General features: G+C 42.4%; 1 protein-coding gene across 1 annotated transcript in view; it reads left to right on the forward strand.

The window, feature by feature from the left end:
* LOC139749706 (nipped-B-like protein) overlaps window positions 1–22,352 on the forward strand; it is a 448,638-nt gene that overhangs the window by 421,047 nt on the left and 5,239 nt on the right. Inside the window, exon 18 of the mRNA XM_071663859.1 lies at window positions 7,958–8,141. Within this exon, the coding sequence (XP_071519960.1) occupies window positions 7,958–8,141 (184 nt within the window). The remainder of the gene's footprint in view (window positions 1–7,957; window positions 8,142–22,352) is intronic.

Raw genomic sequence — 22,352 nt, forward strand, 5'->3', positions numbered from 1 at the left:
ACCTTGCTCTTATTCACGTTTACTCTGAAAACTTTCTCTTTTCACACACTTTTCCAAACTCAGTCACCAACTTTTGCGGTTTCTCACCCAAATCAGCCACAGGAGCTGTATCATCGGCGAACAACAACTGACTTACTTCCCAGGCCCTCTCATCCCCAATAGACTGCATACTCGCCCCTCTCTCCAAAACTCTTGCATTTACCTGCCTAACCACCCCATCCGTAAACAAATTAAACATCCATGGGGACATCACACACCCCTGCCGCAAACTGACATTCACTGGGAACCAATTGCCCTCCTCTCTTCCTACTTGTACACATGCCTTACATCCTTGGTAAAAACTTTTCACTGCTTCTAGCAACCTACCTCCCCAACCATATACTTCCACAAAGCATCTCTATCAACCGTATCATATGCCCTCTCCAGATCCATAATTGCTACATACAAATCCATCTGTTTTTTGTACTAATCCTCACATACATTCTTCAAAGCAATAATATATACGTATGTATGTGTATCAATTTCATTTTTTCCCTGCAAAAAATCGTCCAAATGCCTCTCTCTTCTCTTTCACTAATACTCTTACTTCTTCATCCCACCACTCACTACCCTTTCTAATCAACCCACCTCCCACTCTTCTCATGCCACAAGCATCTTTTGCGCAATCCATCACTGATTCCCTAAATACGTCCCATTCCTCCCCCACTTCCCTTACTTCCATTGTTCTCACTTTTTTCCATTCTGTACTCAGTCTCTCCTGGTACTTCCTCACACAAGTCTCCTTCCCAAGCTCACTTACTCTCACCACCCTCTTCACCCCAACATTCACTCTTCTTTTCTGAAAACCCATACAAATCTTCACCTTAGCCTCCACAAGATAATGATCAGACATCCCTCCAGTTGCACCTCTCAGCACATTAACATCCAAAAGTCTCTCTTTCGCGCGCCTGTCAATTAACACGAAATCCAATAACGCTCTCTGGCCATCTCTCCTACTTACATAAGTATACTTATGTATATCTCGCTTTTTAAACCAGGTATTCCCAATCATCAGTCCTTTTTCAGCACATAAATCTACAAGCTCTTCACCATTTCCATTTACAACACTGAACACCCCATGTATACCAATTATTCCCTCAACTGCCACATTACTCACCTTTGCATTCAAATCACCCAACACTATAACCCGGTCTCGTGCATCAAAACCACTAACACACTCATTCAGCTGCTCCCAAAACACTTGCCTCTCATGATCTTTCTTCTCATGCCCAGGTGCATATGCACCAATAATCACCCATCTCTCTCCATCAACTTTCAGTTTTACCCATATTAATCGAGAATTTACTTTCTTACATTCTATCACATACTTCCACAACTCCTGTTTCAGGAGTACTGCTACTCCTTCCCTTGCTCTTGTCCTCTCACTAACCCCTGACTTTACTCCCAAGACATTCCCAAACCACTCTTCCCCTTTACCCTTGAGCTTCGTTTCACTCAGAGCCAAAACATCCAGGTTCCTTTCCTCAAACATACTACCTATCTCTCCTTTTTTCACATCTTGGTTACATCCACACACATTTAGGCACCCCAATCTGAGCCTTCGAGGAGGATGAGCACTCCCCGCGTGACTCCTTCTTCTGTTTTCCATTTTAGAAAGTTAAAAAAATACAAGGAGGGGAGGATTTCTGGCCCCCCGCTCCCGTCCCCTCTAGTCGCTTTCTACGACACGCGAGGAATGCGTGGGAAGTATTCTTTCACCCCTATCCCCAGGGATAATATACATATATATATACATATATATATATATTGTTTAATTTGTTTATGGATGGGGTTGTTAGGGAGGTGAATGCAAGAGTTTTGGAAAGAGGGGCAAGTATGAAGTCTGTTGGGGATGAGAGAGCTTGGGAAGTGAGTCAGTTGTTGTTCGCTGATGGTACAGTGCTGGTGGCTGATTCATGTGAGAAACTGCAGACGCTGGTGACTGAGTTTGGTAAAGTGTGTGAAAGAAGAAAGTTAAGAGTAAATGTGAATAAGAGCAAGGTTATTAGGTACAGTAGGGTTGAGGGTCAATTCAATTGGGAGGTGAGTTTGAATGGAGAAAAACTGGAGGAAGTGAAGTGTTTTAGATATCTGGGAGTGGATCTGGCAGCGGATGGAACCATGGAAGCGGATGTGGATCATAGGGTGGGGGAGGGGGCGAAAATTCTGGGAGCCTTGAAGAATGTGTGGAAGTCGAGAACATTATCTCGGAAAGCAAAAATAGGTATGTTTGAAGGAATAGTGGTTCCAACAATGTTGTATGGTTGCGAGGCGTGGACTATGGATAGAGTTGTGCGCAGGAGGATGGATGTGCTGGAAATGAGATGTTTGAGGACAATGTTTGGTGTGAGGTGGTTTGATCGAGTAAGTAACGTAAGGGTAAGAGAGATGTGTGGAAATAAAAAGAGCGTGGTTGAGAGAGCAGAAGAGGGTGTTTTGAAATGGTTTGGTCACATGGAGAGAATGAGTGAGGAAAGATTGACCAAGAGGATATATGTGTCGGAGGTGGAGGGAACGAGGAGAAGAGGGAGACCAAACTGGAGGTGGAAAGATGGAGTGAAAAAGATTTTGTGTGATCGGGGCCTGAACATGCAGGAGGGTGAAAGGAGGGCAAAGAATAGAGTGAATTGGAGCGATGTGGTATACCGGGGTTGACGTGCTGTCAGTGGATTGAATCAAGGCATGTGTATGGGGGTGGGTTGGGCCATTTCTTTCGTCTGTTTCCTTGCGCTACCTCGCAAACGCGGGAGACAGTGGCAAAAAAAAAAAAAAAAAAAAAAAAATGTATGTGTATATTTATATAACTTCTATCAACCTGCAAGCTAGATCTTTCACTCTTCACTCTACTCCATTCAATTGTCCTTCCGTTTTTCATGCTGGTTTTACATAGAGCTAGCTTCTGTATTTTTATTTGTGCCATTTATTTACCCTTCATACATTTACTCAAATCTCTTAACCTGTATCTCTTCCAGAAGGTGACTGTGGGAATGCTGCTTTCATCCAAGGGCACACACACCTTTTTGGGGGATTAATTTGCATAACTAATGTTTCCAGCCTGAGGCTTTGATGCTAATAGAAAAGCCAAGGACATTAATTCCCTGAGAGATATTAAAATGCTTCCCATCTTTTAATTTTTATCAGATGATTCTCTTGTTTATTTCTTTCCTGCTTTTCATTCTTTTAACTCATTTTGCAAAAAAAAAAAAAAATGTCATACATCAGTACTATATCTTACTGATGCTTTCTTTCGTAATGTACATCTGAAAGTGAATCCCTCTTATTATTGCCATGTGTATTTACACTCCATGGAGTTTCATATTTTACTGGTATCCTTTCCTCATACTTTTTATACTTCCGTATTTGCTTAAAGCATTTATGATATGTATGATATTATAATCAGCTTTGAGAATTTATTATTTATTTATTTATAGGGATAGGGGAGAAAGAATACTTCCCACGCAATCCCCGCTTGTTGTAGAAGGCAACTAAAGGGGACGGTTGCGGGGGCTAGAAACCCTCCCCTCCTTGTATTTTGACTTTCTAAAAGGGGAAACATAAGAAGGAGTCATGTGGGGAGTACTCATCCTCCTCAAAGACTCAGATTAGGGTGTCTAAATGTGTGGGGATGTAACCAAGATGAGAAAAGAGGAGAGATAGGTAGTATGTTTGAGGAAAGGAACCTGAATGTTTTGGCTCAGAGCGAAACGAAGCTCAAGGTAAAAGGGGAAGAGTGGTTTGGTAGTGTCTTTGGAGTAAAGTCAGTGGTTGGTGAGAGGATAAGAGCAAAGGAAGGAGTAGCGCTACTGAAACAGTTGTGGGAGTATGTGATAGAGTGTAAGAAAGTAAACTCTAGGTTGATATGGGTAAAACTGAAAGTGGATGGAAAGGGAGGGGTGATTAATGGTGCCTGTGCACCTGGTCATGAGGAGAACGATCATGAGAGGCAAATGTTTTGGGAGCAGCTGAGTGAGTGTGTTAGCAGCTTTGATGCACGAGACCAGGTTATAGTCATGGGTGATTTGAATGTGAAGGTAAGTAATGTGGCAGTTGAAGGTATGATTGGTATACATGGCATGTTCAGTGTTGTAAATGGAAGTGATGAAGAGCTTGTAGATTTATTTGCTGAAAAAGGACTGGTGATTGGGAATACCTTTGTTTAAAAAGTGTGCATATGTAAGTAGGAGAAATGGCCAGGGGGCGTTATTGGATTAAGTGTAAATTGATAGGCGTGTAAAAGAGAGACTTTTGGATGTTAATGTGCTTAGAGGGGCAGCTGGAGGGATGTCTAATCACTATCTTGTGGAGGCTAAGGTGAAGATTTATAGAGGTTTTCAGAAAGGAAGAGAGAATGTTGGGGTGAAGAGAGTGGTGAGAGTAAGTGAGCCTGGAAAGGAGAAATGTGGGAGGAAGTACCAGGAGAGATTGAGTGTAAGATGGCAAAAGGCAAGAGCAAAGGACGTAAGGGGAGTAGGAGAGGAATGGGATGTATTTAGAAAAGCAGTGATGGCTTGTGCAAAAGATGCCTGTGGCATGAGAAAGTTGGGAGATGGGCAGAGTAGAAAGGTGGGTGATTGGTGGGATGAAGAATTAAGATTTTTAGTAAAGAGAAGAGAGAGGCGTTTGAACAATTTTTGCAGGGAAGTAGTGCAGATGACCGGGAGATGTATGAAAGAAAGTAGCAGGTCAAGAGAAAGGTGCAAGAGGTGAAAAAGAAGGCAAATGAGAGTTGGGATGAGAGAGGGGTTGGTGGGAGGATAAGAGCAAGGGAAGGAGTAGGACTACTCCTGAAACAGGAGTTGTGGGAGTATGTGATGGAGTGTAAAAAAGTAAACTCTAGAATGATATGGGTAAAACTGAAAGTGGATGGAGAGAGATGGGTGATTATTGGTGCTTATGCACCTGGGCATGAGAAGAAAGATCATGAGAGGCAAGTGTTTTGGGAGCAGCTGAGTGAGTGTGTTAGTAGTTTTGATGCATGAGACCAGGTTATAGTGATGGGTGATTTGAATGCAAAGGTGAGTAATGTGGCAGTTGAGGGAAAAATTGGTATACATAGGGTGTTCAGTGTTGTAAATTGAAATGATGAAGAACTTGTAGTGCGCTGAAAAAGGACTGGTGATTGGGAATACCTGGTTTAAAAAGAGAGATATACATTAGTATACGTATGTAAGTAGGAGAGATGGCCAGAGAGCATTATTGGATTATTTGTTAATTGATAGTTGTGTGAAAGAGAGACTTTTGGGTGTTAATGTGCTGAGAGGTGCAACTGGAGGGATGTCTGATCATTATCTTGTGGAGGCTAAGGTGAAGATTTGTAGAGGTTTTCAGAAAAGAAGAGAGAATGTTGGGGTGAAGAGAGTGGTGAGAGTAAGTGAGCTTAGGAAGGAGACTTGTGTGAGGAAGTACCAGGAGAGACTGAGTGCAGAATGGAAAAAGGTGAGAGTAAAGAACGTTAGAGGAATTGGGGAGGAATAGGATGCACTTAGGGAAACCGTGATGGCTTGCGCAAAGGATGCTTGTGGCATGAGAAGTGTGGGAGGTGGGCAGATTAGAAAGGGTAGTGAGTGGTGGGATGAAGAAGTAAGATTGTTAGTGAAAGAGAAGAGAGAGGCATTTGGACAATTTTTGAAAGGAAATAGTGCAAATGCGTGGGAGATGTATAAAAGAAAGAGGCAGGAGGTTAAGAGAAAGGTGCAAGAGGTGAAAAAGAGGGCATATGAGAGCTGGGGTGAGAGAGTATCATTAAATTTTAGGGAAAATAAAAAGATGTTTTGGAAGGAGGTAAATAAAGTGCGTAAGACAAGAGAAGAAATGGGAACATCGGTGAAGGGGGCAAATGGGGAGGTAATAACAAGTAGTGGTGATGTGAGGAGATGGAGTGAGTATTTTGATGGTTTGTTGAATATGTTAGATGATAGAGTGGCAAATATAGAGTGTTTTGGTCGAGGTGGTGTGCGAAGTGAGAGGGTTAGAGAGAATGATTTGGTCAACAGGGAAGAGGTAGTAAAAGCTCTGCGGAAGATGAAAGCCGGCAAGGGGGTGGGTTTGGATGGTATTGTAGTGGAATTAATTAAAAAAGGGGGTGACTGTATTGTTGATTAGTTGTTAAGGATATTAATGTATGTATGACTCATGGTGAGATGCCTGAGGATTGGCGGCGTGCATGCATAGTGCCATTGTACAAAGGCATAGGGGATAAAGGTGAGTGCTCAGATTACAGAGGTTTAAGTTTGTTGAGTATTCCTGGGAAACTATATGGGAGGGCATGTACAGAGCATCAGATTGGGGAAGAGTAGTTTGGTTTCAGAAGTGGTACAGGATGTGTGGATCAGGTGTTTGCTTTGAAAGACGTATGTGAGAAATACTTAGAAAAGCAAATGGATTTGTATGTAGCATTTATGGATCTGGAGAAGGTATATGATAGAGTTGATAGAAATGCTCTGTGGAAGGTATTAAGAGTATATGGTGTGGGTGGCAAGTTGGTAGAAGCAGTGAAAAGTTTTTATAGAGGATGTAAGGCATGTGTACGAGTAGGAAGAGAGGAAAGTGATTGGTTCTCAGTGAATGTTGGTTTGTGGCAGGGGTGTGTGATGTGAATGCAAGAGTTTTGGAAAGAGGGGCAAGTATGCAGTCTGTTGTGGATGAGAGAGCTTGGGAAGTCAGTCAGTTGTTGTTCACTGATGATACAGTGCTGGTGGCTGATTCGGGTGAGAAACTGCAGAAGCTGGTGACTGAGTTTGGTAAAGTGTGTGAAAGAAGAAAGTTAAGAGTAAATGTGAATAAGAGCAAGGTTATGGGGTACAGTAGGGGTGAGGGACAAGTCAATTAGGAGGTAAGTTTGAATGGAGAAAACTGGAGGAAGTGAAGTGTTATAGATATCTGGGAGTGGATCTTGCAGTGGATGGAACCATGGAAGCGGAAGTGAATCATAGGATGGGGGAGGGGGCGAAAGTTCTGGGAATGTTGAAGAGTGTGTGGAAGTCAAGACCGTTATCTTGGAAAGCAAAACTGGGTATGTTTGAAGGAATAGTGGTTCCAACAATGTTATGTGTTTGCGAGGCGTGGAGGAAGGTGGATGTGCTGGAAATGAGATGTTTGAGGACAGTATTTGGTGTGAGATTTTTTGATTGAGTAAGTAATGAAAGGGTAAGAGAGATATGTGGAAATAAAAAGAGTGTGGTTGAGAGAGCAGAAGAGGGTGTTTTGAGAAGGTTTGGTCACATTGAGAGAATGAGTGAGAAAAGATTGACCAAGAGGATATGTGTGTCAGAGGTGGAGGGAACGAGGAGAAGTGGGAGACCAAATTGGAGGTGGAAAGATGGAGTGAAAAAGATTTTGAGTGATCAGGGCCTGAATATGGAGGATGGTGAAAGGCGTGCAAGGAATTGAGTGAATTGGAACGATGTGGTATACCGGGGTCGACATGTTGTCAATGGATTGAACCAGGGCATGTGACATGTCTGGGGTAAACCATGGAAAGTTTTGTGGGTCCTGGATGTGGAAAGGTAGCTGTGGTTTTGGTGCATTATACATGACAGCTACAGACTGAGTGTGAACGAATGTCACCTTTGTTGTCTTTTTCTAGCACTACCTCCCACACAAGCAGGGGGGAGGGGGTTGTTATTTCATGTGTGGTGGGGTGGCGACGGGAATGAATAAGGGCAGACAGTATGAATTATGTACATGTACATATATGTATATGTCTGTATGTGTATATGTATTTATATGTTGAGATGTATAGATATGTATATGTGCTGAGTGTGGACGTGTATGTATATACATTTGTATGTGGGTGGGTTGGGCCATTCTTTTGCCTGTTTCCTTGCGCTGCCTTGCTAATGCGGGAGACAGCAACAAAGTATAATGAATGAATAAATAGATATATATGCTGTAAGTTTAAACATTTTTCTCTCCACAGGAAAATTACTCAATATTCTCCCTCGGATTCATCTAGACAATATGAAAAGAGCGTCTCCAGAAAAAGTACAGCAAAGTTTAACCCAAAGCCCATCCTCAAACGGTTAAAAGAGGAACCAGAGCAAGAATTAGCGAATGTAGATGATACTAGACCAAAGATTGACCTCATTAATCAATACCTCAATGTAAGTGACACAATCAGATCTTCATATCTGCTTCTTAGTTCTCTTCTTGTATGATTGGACTGGAATTTTGCATTTTAATGATATTTGTTTACATCTCATCATCATGATTCTTTGCCAGAGTCTCCCTTTATTTTCCATAACTAGCTGATACATTCTCATCTTGTTTGCTACTAAATGAATGCCACAGAGATGCATCCCAAGTCTGTAGTTGTTGCTTTTTTTATGAAATTAGAATAAAGGAGCTTCCTTGGTTGTCCGAAAATTTATATAACTATTACCCTTGTCTATCATACATATTAGGTAATTTCTTTTAGATCCAACCATTAACAAGATATATTTAATCATAGTGTGGAGGATAATCTAGTCTTTGTTAATGGCATGATCGGAACTAAATTTGCTTTTCTCAAACCTGTCGGTAGTCATTAGTTTTGTGTAAGTCTTCTTTCGTGTGACATTTGTATTGATCATTTTTTAGATGGGAAGCCGTGTTCAGTGTGCTTGAGTATTGTGCTTTCATCCAGGCTCATAGCAAATACAGCTTTGTTTTTTAATGTTTGAAGTTTCTTAATCAACTGACATCTCAAGCGAAGTTCTAGAGAAATGTTGTTTGGTAGTGTTCATGCATTTGACGAATTCTGTTGCAAACTAATGAAGCTGTATGTTATAAAATGAATCATGGTATTGTTCCAACATTCACCTTTTTGATCATTAGATGCAGCCCTGGGTCCAGGAGACCCAGTTTAAACATTTCAGTGCTTCAGTTTTATTATGAATGCACATCAGTGGTTTTGTAGTATTGGTTTTGAAAAATGCTCTGTGGTAAGGGAGAAAATTACAATTTAATCAGTAACAGTACTTCTCTTTGCCTGGGTCCAGGAGACCCACTCACTTTACTTTGTTTATTTCTCTCTCTCTCTGTATGATGAAAATACTATCATAGCAATTGAAATAGCAGAAGATGGTATAATTAAAAAGAGTGCTCTTCTTGGAGAAAATTCAGCTCCAGGTTGAATCACAGCCATATTCCTTAGGAAGACATGAACAGCAATAGCTAAACCAATGATGTTATTATCAAGGTAAAATCTGGATGACAGCAAGATTTCATACATTCCCAAATTTGCATGTGTAACACAGAGCAGGATCTAAGCCAATACCTTAACAGTACAGACTAGTTAGCTTGACTTAACAGTAATAACAGGTTTTTAGAGTGATAAAAGGACACCTAAACTGTATGATCACGAATTGTGACATATGTGAAGGCCATGAAACCTGTATTTGTGCTGGGAAACAAAGCTTTAAGGATGAGGTAAGATGATGGATTAGAGTTCCTGATTAACAGAAAGTTCAAACTGAAAACAGATTGAACCATGTCTCAGGGGAAAGGTGTCCTATCTGGGGTGTCACACAGAACTGTGCTAGCTTCACTACTCTTTGTAGTAATAACATCAAACACCTCCAGTGAAGTAAAGGGAATCATAGTAAGGAGCTTTACTGGTGATACTAGAGAAAATGAAACGAATGGATCAGAAACTGAGTAAATGTAGGTCCAAAAAGACTTGGCACAATTTCCAGATGGGCAGAAGTGAACCTGATAGACGTCCATGATTTGTCCATGATTTTGCAGTTAGTGTTTTGGAAAGTGACTCATTCACAGGCTGCCTGGGGTCAAGTGAATAGGTTCAAAGCCTAGTTGATGAAGTCTGTCCGTTATCAACCCAGGTATTCATCCTTCCTTAGAGGTTTCTTGATAAAATGGGTGCTTGGCTTAGGCTGAAACAGGAGTTGTGGGAGTATGTGATAGAATGTAAGAAAGTAAATTCTCGATTAATATGGGTAAAACTGAAAGTTGATGGAGAGAGATGGGTGATTATTGGTGCATATGCACCTGGGCATGAGAAGAAAGATCATGAGAGGCAAGTGTTTTGGGAGCAGCTGAATGAGTGTGTTAGTGGTTTTGATGCACGAGACCGGGTTATAGTGATGGGTGATTTGAATGCAAAGGTGAGTAATGTGGCAGTTGAGGGAATAATTGGTATACATGGGGTGTTCAGTGTTGTAAATGGAAATGGTGAAGAGCTTGTAGATTTATGTGCTGAAAAAGGACTGATGATTGGGAATACCTGGTTTAAAAAGCGAGATATACATAAGTATACTTATGTAAGTAGGAGAGATGGCCAGAGAGCGTTATTGGATTACGTGTTAATTGACAGGCGTGCGAAAGAGAGACTTTTGGATGTTAATGTGCTGAGAGGTGCAACTGGAGGGATGTCTGATCATTATCTTGTGGAGGCCGAAGGTGAAGATTTGTATGGGTTTTCAGAAAAGAAGAGTGAATGTTGGGGTGAAGAGGGTAGTGAGAGTAAGTGAGCTTGGGAAGGAGACTTGTGTGAGGAAGTACCAGGAGAGACTGAGTACAGAATGGAAAAAGGTGAGAACAATGGAAGTAAGGGGAGTGGGGGAGGAATGGGATGTATTTAGGGAATCAGTGATGGATTGCGCAAAAGATGCTTGTGGCATGAGAAGAGTGGGAGGTGGGTTGATTAGAAAGGGTAGTGAGTGGTGGGATGAAGAAGTAAGAGTATTAGTGAAAGAGAAGAGAGAGGCATTTGGACGATTTTTGCAGGGAAAAAATGAAATTTAGTGGGAGATGTATAAAAGAAAGAGACAGGAGGTCAAGAGAAAGGTGCAAGAGGTGAAAAAAAGGGCAAATGAGAGTTGGGGTGAGAGAGTATCATTAAATTTTAGGGAGAATAAAAAGATGTTCTGGAAGGAGGTAAATAAAGTGCGTAAGACAAGGGAGCAAATGGGAACTTCAGTGAAGGGCGCAAGTGGGGAGGTGATAAAGTGGTGATGTGAGAAGGAGATGGAGGGAGTATTTTGAAGGTTTGTTGAATGTGTTTGATGATAGAGTGGCAGATATAGGGTGTTTTGGTCGAGGTGGTGTGCAAAGTGAGAGGGTTAGGGAAAATGATTTGGTAAACAGAGAAGAGGTAGTAAAAGCTTTGCGGAAGATGAAAGCCGGCAAGGCAGCAGGTTTGGATGGTATTGCAGTGGAATTTATTAAAAAAGGGGGTGACTTTATTGTTGACTGGTTGGTAAGGTTATTTAATGTATGTATGACTCATGGTGAGGTGCCTGAGGATTGGCGGAATGCGTGCATAGTGCCATTGTACAAAGGCAAAGGGGATAAGAGTGAGTGCTCAAATTACAGAGGTATAAGTTTGTTGAGTATTCCTGGTAAATTTTATGGGAGGATATTGATTGAGAGGGCGAAGGCATGTACAGAGCATCAGATTGGGGAAGAGCAGTGTGGTTTCAGAAGTGGTAGAGGATGTGTGGATCAGGTGTTTGCTTTGAAGAATGTATGTGAGAAATACTTAGAAAAGCAAATGGATTTGTATGTAGCATTTATGGATCTGGAGAAGGCATATGATAGAGTTGATAGAGATGCTCTGTGGAAGGTATTAAGAATATATGGTGTGGGAGGCAAGTTGTTAGAAGCAGTGAAAAGTTTTTATCGAGGATGTAAGGCATGTGTACGTGTAGGAAGAGAGGAAAGTGATTGGTTCTCAGTGAATGTAGGTTTGCGGCAGGGGTGTGTGATGTCTCCATGGTTGTTTAATTTGTTTATGGATGGGGTGGTTAGGGAGGTGAATGCAAGAGTTTTGGAAAGAGGGGCAAGTATGAAGTCTGTTGGGGATGAGAGAGCTTGGGAAGTGAGTCAGTTTTTGTTCGCTGATGATACAGCGCTGGTGGCTGATTCATGTGAGAAACTGCAGAAGCTGGTGACTGAGTTTGGTAAAGTGTGTGAAAGAAGAAAGTTAAGAGTAAATGTGAATAAGAGCAAGGTTATTAGGTACAGTAGGGTTGAGGGTCAAGTCAATTGGGAGGTGAGTTTGAATGGAGAAAAACTGGAGGAAGTGAAGTGTTTTAGATATCTGGGAGTGGATCTGGCAGCGGATGGAACCATGGAAGCGGAAGTGGATCATAGGGTAGGGGAGGCGGCGAAAATTCTTGGAGCCTTGAAGAATGTGGGGAAGTCGAGAACATTATCTCGGAAAGCAAAAATGGGTATGTTTGAAGGGAATAGTGGTTCCAACAATGTTGTATGGTTGCGAGGCGTGGGCTATGGATAGAGTTGTGCGCAGGAGGATGGATGTGCTGGAAATGAGATGTTTGAGGACAATGTGTGGTGTGAGGTGGTTTGATCGAGTAAGTAACGTAAGGGTAAGAGAGATGTGTGGAAATAAAAAGAGTGTGGTTGAGAGAGCAGAAGAGGGTGTTTTGAAATGGTTCGGGCACATGGAGAGAATGAGTGAGGAAAGATTGACCAAGAGGATATATGTGTCGGAGGTGGAGGGAACGAGGAGAAGAGGGAGACCAAATTGGAGGTGGAAAGATGGAGTGAAAAAGATTTTGTGTGATCGGGGCCTGAACATGCAGGAGGGTGAAAGGAGGGCAAGGAATAGAGTGAATTGGATCGATGTGGTATACCGGGGTTGACGTGCTGTTAGTGGATTGAATCAAGGCGTGAAGCGTCTGGGTTAAACCATGGAAAGCTGTGTAGGTATGTATATTTGCGTGTGTGGACGTATGTATATACATGTGTATGGGGGTAGGTTGGGCCATTTCTTTCGTCTGTTTCCTTGCGCTACCTCGCAAACGCGGGAGACAGCGACAAAGCAAAAAAAAAAAAAAAATTTATTTATTTATTATCCCTGGGGATAGGGGAGAAAGAATACTTCCCATGCATTCCTCACGTGTCGTAGAAGGCGACTAAAGGGGATGGGAGTGGGGGGCTGGAAACCTTCCCCTCCTTGTATTTTAATTTTTTAAAAGGGGAAACAGAAGAAGGAGTCACGCGGGGAGTGCTCATCCTCCTCGAACGCTCAGATTGGAGAGTCTTAAATGTATGTGGATGTAACCAAGATGAGAAAAAAGGAGAGATAGGTAGTATGTTTGAGGAAAGGAACCTGGATATTTTGGCTCTGAGTGAAACAAAGCTCAAGGGTAAAGGGGAAGAGTGGTTTGGGAATGTCTTGGGAGTAAAGTCAGGGGTTAGTGAGAGGACAAGAGCAAGGGAAGGAGCAGCACTACTCCCGAAACAGGAGTGGCGGGAGTATGTGATAGAGTGTAAGAAAGTAAACTCGAGATTGATATGGGTAAAACTGAAAGTGGATGGAAAGAAATGGGTGATTATTGGTGCATATGCACCTGGGCATGAGAAGAAAGATCATGAGAGGCAAGTGTTTTGGGAGCAGCTGAATGAGTATGTTAGTAGTTTTGATGCACGAGACCAGGTTATAGTGATGAGTGATTTGAATGCAAAGGTGAGTAATGTGGCAGTTGAGGGAATAATTGGTGTACATGGGTTGTTCAGTGTTATAAATGGAAATGGTGGAGAGCTTGTAGATTTATGTGGTGAAAAAGGACTGGTGATTGGGAATACCTGGTTTAAAAAGAAAGATATACATAAGTATACGTATGTAAGTAGGAGAGATGGCCAGAGAGCGTTATTGGATTATGTGTTAATTGATAGGCATGCGAAAGAGAGACTTTTGGATGTTAATGTGCTGAGAGGTGCAGCTGGAAGGATGTCTGATCATTATCTTGTGGAGGCTAAGGTAAAGATTTGTAGAGGTTTTCAGAAAGCAAGAGAGAATGTTGGGGTGAAAAGAGTGGTGAGAGTAAGTGAACTTGGGAAGGAGACTTGTGTGAGGAAGTACCAGGACAGACTGAGTACAGCATGGAAAAAGATGAGAACAAAGGATGTAAGGGGAGTGGGGAAGGAATGGGATGTATTTAGGGAAACAGTGAAGGCTTGCGCAAAAGATGCTTGTGGCATGAGAAGCATGGGAGGTGGGCAGATTAGAAAGGGTAGTGAGTGGTGTGATGAAGAAGTAAGATTAATAGTGAAAGAGAAGAGTGAGGCATTTGGACAATTTTTGCAGGAAAATAATGCAAATGAGTGGGAGATGTATAAAAGTATGAGGCAGGATGTCAAGTGAAAGGTGCAAGAGGTGAAAAAGAGGGCAAATGAGAGTTAGGATGAGAGAGTATTGAGGTAAATAAAGTGCGTAAAACAAGGGAGCAAATGGGAACTTCAGTGAAGGGGGCAAGTGGGGAGGTGATAACAAGTAGTGGTGATGTGAGAAGGAGATGGAGGGAGTATTTTGAAGGTTTGTTGAATGTGTTTGATGATAGAGTGGCAGATATAGGGTGTTATGGTCAAGGTGGTATGCAAAGTGAGAGTGTTAGGGAAAATGATTTGGTAAACAGAGAAGAGGTAGGAAAAGCTTTGCGGAAGATGAAAGCCGGCAAGGCAGCGTGTTTGGATGGTATTGCAGTGGAATTTGCTAAAAAAGGGGGTGACTGTATTGTCGGCTGGTTGGTAAGGTTATTTAATGTATGTATGACTCATGGTGAGGTGTCTGAGAATTGGCAGAATGCTTGCATAGTGCCATTGTACAAAGGCAAAGGGGATAAAATTGAGTGCTCAAATTACAGAGGTATAAGTTTGTTGAGTATTCCTGGTAAATTATACGGGAGGGTATTGATTGAGAGGGTGAGGGCACGTACAGAGCATCAGATTAGGGAAGAGCAGTGTGGTTTCAGATGTGGTAGAGGATGTGTGGATCAGGTGTTTGCTTTGAAGAATGTATGTGAGAAATACTTAGAAAAGCAAATGGATTTGTATGTAGCATTTATGGATCTAGAAAAGGCATATGATAGAGTTGATAGAGATGCTCTGTGGAAGGTATTAAGAATATATGGTGTGGGAGGCAAGTTGTTTGAAGCAGTGGAATGTTTCTATCGAGGATGTAAGGCATGCGTATTAGGAAGAGAGGAAAGTGATTGGTTCTCAGTGAATGTAGGTTTGCGGCAGGGGTGTGTGATGTCTCCATGGTTGTTTAATTTGTTTATGGATGGGGTTGTTAGGGAGGTGAATGCAAGAGTTTGGAGAGAGGGGTAAGTATGCAGTCTGTTGTGGATGAGAGAGCTTGGGAAGTGAGTCAGTTGTTGTTCGCTGATGATACAGCGCTGGTGGCTGATTCGTGTGAGATAGTGCAGAGGCTGGCGACTGAGTTTGGTAAAGTGTGTGAAAGAAGGAAGCTGAGAGTAAATGTGAATAAGAGCAAGGTTATTAGGTACAATAGGGTTGAGGGACAAGTCAATTGGGAGGTAAGTTTGAATGGAAAAAAACTGGAGGAAGTGAAGTGTTTTAGATATCTGGGTGTGGATTTGGTAGCAGATGGAACCATGGAAGCGGAAGTGAATCATAGGATGGGGGAGGGGGTGAAAGTTCTGGGAGCGTTGAAGAATGTGTGGAAGTCGAGAACATTATCTCGTAAAGCAAAACTGGGTATGTTTGAAGGAATAGTGGTTCCAACAATGTTATATGGTTGCGAGGCGTGGGCTATGGATAGAGTTGTATGGAGTAGGGTGGATGTGCTGAAAATGAGATGTTTGAAGACAATATGTGGTGTGAGGTGGGTTGATCGAGTAAGTAATTATAGGGTAAGAGAGATGTGTGGTAATAAAAAGAGCGTGGTTGAGAGAGCAGAAGAGGGTGTGTTGAAATGGTTTGGCCACATGGAGAGAATGAGTGAGGAAAGACTGACCAAGAGGATATATGTGTCAGAGGTGGAGGGAACGAGGAGAAGTGGGAGACCAAATTGGCGGTGGAAAGATGGAGTGAAAAAGATTTTGAGTGATCGGGGCCTGAACATGCAGTAGGGTGAAAGGTGTGCAAGGAATAAAGTGAATTGGAACGATGTGGTATACCGGGGTCAACGTGCTGTCAATGGATTGAACCAGGGCATGTGAAGCGTCTGGGGTAAACGATGGAAAGTTCTGTGGGGCCTGGATGTGGAAAGGGAGCTGTGGTTTCGGTGCATTATTACACGACAACTAGAGACTGAGTGTGAATGAAACTGGCCTTTGATGTCTGTTCCTAGCAATACCTTGCACACATTTGGGGGGAGGGGGTGGCTATTTTCATGTGTGGTGGGGCAGCGATGGGAATGAATAAAGGCAGACAGTATGAATTATGTACATGTGTATATACGTATATGTCTGTGTGTGTATATATATGTATACCTTGAAATGTATAGGTATGTATATATTGCGTGTGTGGATGTGTATGTATATACATGTGTATGTGAGTGGGTTGGGCCATTCTTTCATCTGTTTCCTTGCGCTACCTCGCTAATGCGGGAGACAGCAACAAAGCAAAATAAAAGTATATATTCGCCATTTCCCACATTAGCGAGGTAGTGTTAAGAACAGAGGACTTAGCCTTTGAGGGAATATCCTCACTTGGCCCACTCCTCTGTTCCTTCTTTAGTAAAACTAAAAACGAGAGGGGAGGATTTCCAGCCCCCCCGCTCACTTCCCTTTTAGTCGCCTTCTACGACATGCAGGGAATATGTGGGAAGTATTCTTTCTCCCCTATCCTCAGGGATAACATTCCAATGTATACCTATATATACATACACAGACATTTACCTATATACACATATACATGATTCATACTTGCTGCCTTTATTCATTCCTGTCGCCACCACACCACACATGAAATGACAACCCCCTTCCCCCATACGCATGCAAGGTAGCTCTAGGAAAAGACAACAAAGGCCACATTAATTGACACTCTAGCTCTAGCTGTCATGCATAATGCACTGAAACCACAGCTCCCTTTTTACATCCAAGCCCCACAGAACTTTCCATGGTTTACCCCAGACGATTCACATGCCCTGGTTCAATCCATTGACAGCACGTCGACCCCTGTATAAGACATCATTCCAGTTCACTCTATTCCTTGCATACCTTTCACCCTCCTGCATGTTCAGGCCCCGATCACTCAAAATCTTTTTCACTCCATCCTTCCACTCCAATTTGGTCTCCCACTTCTCCTCGTTCCCTCCACCTCTGACACATATATCCTCTTTGTCAGTCTTTCCTCACTCATCTCTATGTGACCAAATCATTTCAAAACACCCTCTTCTGCTCTCTCAACCACATTCTTTTTATTACCACACATCTCTCTTACCCTTTCATTACTTACTCAATCGATCCACATCACACCACATATTGTCCTCAAAGATCTCATTTTTAACACATCCACCCTCCTCTGCACAACCTTATCTATAGCCCACGCCTGGTAGCCATATAACATTGTTGGAACCAATATTCCTTCAAACATACCCATTTTTGCTTACCAAGATAATGTTCTCGCCTTCCACACATTCTTCAACACTCCCAGAACCTTCGCCCCTCCCCCACCCTTTGACTCTCTTCTACTTCCATGGTTCCATCCACTGTTAAATTCACTCCAAGATATCTAAAACACTTCACTTCTCCAGTTTTTCTCTATTCAAACTTACCTCCCAATTGACTTGTCCCTCAGCCCTACTGTACCTAATAACCTTGCTCTTATTAGCATTTACTCTCAGCTTTCTTCTTTCACACACTTTACCAAAGTCAGTCACCAGCTTCTGCAGTTTCTCACCCAAATCAGCCATCACCACTGTATCGTCATTGAACAACAAATGACTCACTTCCCAAGCCCTTTCATCCACAACAGACTGCATATTTGCCCCTCTCTCCAAAACTTTTGCATGTCACCTCCATAACAACCCCATCCATAAACAAAATAAACAATCATGGAGACATCACATACCCCTGCGGCAAACCGACATTCACTGAGAACTAACCACTTCTTCTTTTCCTACTCGTACTCGTGCCTCACATCCTTGATAAAAACTTTTCACTGCTTCTGTCAACTTGCCTCCCACACCATATACTCTTAATACTTTCCACAAAGCATTTCTGTCAACTATATCTTATTCCTTCTCCAGATCCGTAAATGCCACATACAAATCCATTTGAATTTCTAAGTATTTCTCACATACATTCTTCAAAGCAAACACCTGACCCACACATCCTCTACCACTTAGGAAACCACACTGCTCTTCCCCAGTCTGATGCTCTGGACATGACTTCACCCTCCCATATAATTTCCCAGGAATACTCAACAAACCAAACACCTGATCCACACATCCTCTACCACTTCTGAAACTACACTGCTCTTCCCCAGTGTGGTGCTTGCACATGCCTCCATCCGCCCATATAATTTCCCAGGAATATTCAACAAACTTGTGTGGCAGTGGGAATAGATGAAGGTAGCATGTATGTATATGTCTGTGTATGTATATGTGTAGGGGGTTAATGGGGAGGTGATAACAAGTAGTGGTGATGTGAGAAGGAGATGGAGTGAGTATTTTGAAGGTTTGTTGAATGTGTTTGATGATAGAGTGGCAGATATAGGGTGTTTTAGTCGAGGTGGTATGCAAAGTGAGAGGGTTAGGGAGAATGATTTGGTAAACAGAGAAGAGGTAGTATGATTCATGGTGAGGTGCCTGAGAATTGGCGGAATGCGTGCATAGAGCCATTGTACAAAGGCAAAGGGGATAAAAGTGAGTGCTCAAATTACAGAGGGATAAGTTTGTTGAGTATTCCTGGTAAATTATATGGGAGGGTATTGATTGAGAGGGGTGAAGAGCATGAGATTGGGGAAGAGCAGTGTGGTTTCAGAAGTGGTAGAAGGTGAGTGGATCAGGTGTTTGCTTTGAAGAATGCATGTGAGAAATACATAGAAAAGCAAATGGATTTGTATGTAGGATTTGTGGATCTGGAGAAGGCATATGATAGAGTTGATAGAGATGCTGTGTGGAAGGTATTAAGAATATATGGTGTGGTAGGCAAGTTGTTAGAAGCAGTGAAAAGTTTTTATCGAGGATATAAGGCATGTGTATGTGTAGGAAGAGAGGAAAGTGATTGGTTCTCGTTGAATGTTGGTTTGCAGCAGGGGTGCGTGATGTCTTTATGGTTCTTTAATTTGTTTATGGATGGGGTTGTTAGGGAGGTGAATGCAAGAGTTTTGGAAAGAGGGGCAAGTATGCAGTCTGTTGTGGATGGGAGGGCTTGGGAAGTGAGTCAGTTGTTGTTTGCTGATGATAACAGAGCTGGTGGCTGATTCGTATGAGAAACTGCAGAAGCTGGTGACTGAGTTTGGTAAAGAGTGTGAAAGAAGAAAGCTGAGAGTAAATGTGAATAAGAGCAAGGTTATTAGGTACAGTAGGGTTGAGGGACAAGTCAGTTGGAAGGTATGTTTGAATGGAGAAAAACTGGAGGAAGTGAAGCGTTTTAGATATCTGGAAGTGGATTTGGCAGCGGATGGAACCATGGAAGCAGAAGTGAATCATAGGGTTGGGGAGGGCGCGAAAGTTCTGGGAGCATTCAAGAATGTGTGGAAGTCGAGAACATTATCTTGGAAAGCAAAACAGGGTATGTTTGAAGGAATAGTGGTTCCAACAATGATATATGGTTGCAAGGCGTGGGCTATAGATAGAGTTGTGCGGAGGAGGGTGGATGTGCTGGAAATGAGATGTTTTAGGACAATATGTGTTGTGAGGTGGTTAGATCGAGTAAGTAATGAAAGGGTAAGAGGGATGTGTGGTAATAAAAAGAGTGTGGTTGAGAGAGCAGAAGAGGGTGTTTTGAAATTGTTTGGTCACATGGAGAGAATGAGTAAGGAAAGATTGACAAAGAGGATGTATATATGTCAGAGGTGGATGGAACGAGAAGTGGGAGACCAAATTGGAGGTGGAAAGATGGAGTGAAAAAGATTTTGAGTGATCGGGGCCTGAACATGCAGGAGGGTGAAAGGCTTGCAAGGAATAGAGTGAATTGGAACGATGTGGTATACCAGGGTCGACATGCTGCCAGTGGATTGAACCAGGGTATGTGAAGCTTCTAGGGTAAACCATGGAAAGTTCTTGTGGGATGTGGATGTGGAAAGGGAGCTGTGGTTTCAGTGCATTATATATGACAGCTAGAGACTGTGTGAACGAATGTGGCCTTTGTTGTCTTTTCGAAACACTACCTCGCGCACATGGGGGGAGGGGGTTGTTATTTCATGTGTGGTGGGGTGGCGATGGGAATGAATAAGGGCAGACAGTATGAATTATGTACATGTGTATATATGTATATGTTTTGAAATTGTTTGGTCACATGGAGAGAATGAGTAAGGAAAGATTGACAAAGATATATGTCAGAGGTGGAGGGAACGAGAAGTGGGAGACCAAATTAGAGGTGGAAAGATGGAGTGAAAAAGACTTTGAGTGATCGGGGCCTGAACATGCAGGAGGGTGAAAGGCATGCAAGGAATAGAGTGAATTGGAACGATGTGGTATACCGGGGTCGACATGCTGTCAATGGATTGAACCAGGGCATGTAAAGCGTCTAGGGTAAACCATGGAAAGTTCTGTGGGACGTGGATGTGGAAAGGGAGCTGTGGTTTCAGTGCATTATATATGACAGCTAGAGACTGTGTGAACAAATGTGGGCTTTGTTCTCTTTCCGAAGCTCTACCTCGCGCACATGGGGGGGAGGTGGTTGTTATTTCATGTGTGGCGTGGTGGCGATGGGAATGAATAAGGGCAGACAGTATGAATTATGTATATGTGTATATATGTCTGTGTGTGTATATATATATATATATATATATATATATATATATATATATATATATATATATATATATATATATATATATATATTATCCCTGGGGATAGGGGAGAAAGAATACTTCCCACGTATTCCCTGCGTGTCGTAGAAGGCGACTAAAAGGGGAGGGAGCGGGGGGCTGGAAATCCTCCCCTCTCGTTTTTTTTTTTAATTTTCCAAAAGAAGGAACAGAGAATTGGGCCAGGTGAGGGTATTTCCTCAAGGCCCAGTCCTCTGTTCTTAACGCTACCTCGCTAATGCGGGAAATGGCGAATAGTTTGAAAGAAAATATATATATATATTGGGAGGTGATAACAAGTAGTGGTGATGTGAGAAGGAGATGGAGTGAGTATTTTGAAGGTTTGTTGAATGTGTTTGATGATAGAGTGGCAGATATAGGGTGTTTTGGTCGAGGTGGTGTGCAAAGTGCGAGGGTTAGGGAAAATGAGTTGGTAAACAGAGAAGAGGTAGTAAAAGCTTTGCGGAAGATGAAAGCTGGCAAGGCAGCAGGTTTGGATGGTATTGCAGTGGAATTTATTAAAAAAGGGGGTGACTGTATTGTTGACTGGTTGGTAAGGTTATTTAATGTGTGTATGATTCATGGTGAGGTGCCTGAGAATTGGCGGAATGCGTGCATAGAGCCATTGTACAAAGGCAAAGGGGATAAAAGTGAGTGCTCAAATTACAGAGGGATAAGTTTGTTGAGTATTCCTGGTAAATTATATGGGAGGGTATTGATTGAGAGGGGTGAAGAGCATGAGATTGGGGAAGAGCAGTGTGGTTTCAGAAGTGGTAGAAGGTGAGTGGATCAGGTGTTTGCTTTGAAGAATGCATGTGAGAAATACATAGAAAAGCAAATGGATTTGTATGTAGGATTTGTGGATCTGGAGAAGGCATATGATAGAGTTGATAGAGATGCTGTGTGGAAGGTATTAAGAATATATGGTGTGGTAGGCAAGTTGTTAGAAGCAGTGAAAAGTTTTTATCGAGGATATAAGGCATGTGTATGTGTAGGAAGAGAGGAAAGTGATTGGTTCTCGTTGAATGTTGGTTTGCAGCAGGGGTGCGTGATGTCTTTATGGTTCTTTAATTTGTTTATGGATGGGGTTGTTAGGGAGGTGAATGCAAGAGTTTTGGAAAGAGGGGCAAGTATGCAGTCTGTTGTGGATGGGAGGGCTTGGGAAGTGAGTCAGTTGTTGTTTGCTGATGATAACAGAGCTGGTGGCTGATTCGTATGAGAAACTGCAGAAGCTGGTGACTGAGTTTGGTAAAGAGTGTGAAAGAAGAAAGCTGAGAGTAAATGTGAATAAGAGCAAGGTTATTAGGTACAGTAGGGTTGAGGGACAAGTCAGTTGGAAGGTATGTTTGAATGGAGAAAAACTGGAGGAAGTGAAGCGTTTTAGATATCTGGAAGTGGATTTGGCAGCGGATGGAACCATGGAAGCAGAAGTGAATCATAGGGTTGGGGAGGGCGCGAAAGTTCTGGGAGCATTCAAGAATGTGTGGAAGTCGAGAACATTATCTTGGAAAGCAAAACAGGGTATGTTTGAAGGAATAGTGGTTCCAACAATGATATATGGTTGCAAGGCGTGGGCTATAGATAGAGTTGTGCGGAGGAGGGTGGATGTGCTGGAAATGAGA

This window comes from Panulirus ornatus, chromosome 8 (assembly GCF_036320965.1).
Source record: "Panulirus ornatus isolate Po-2019 chromosome 8, ASM3632096v1, whole genome shotgun sequence".
Taxonomy (NCBI): Eukaryota; Metazoa; Arthropoda; class Malacostraca; order Decapoda; family Palinuridae; genus Panulirus; species Panulirus ornatus.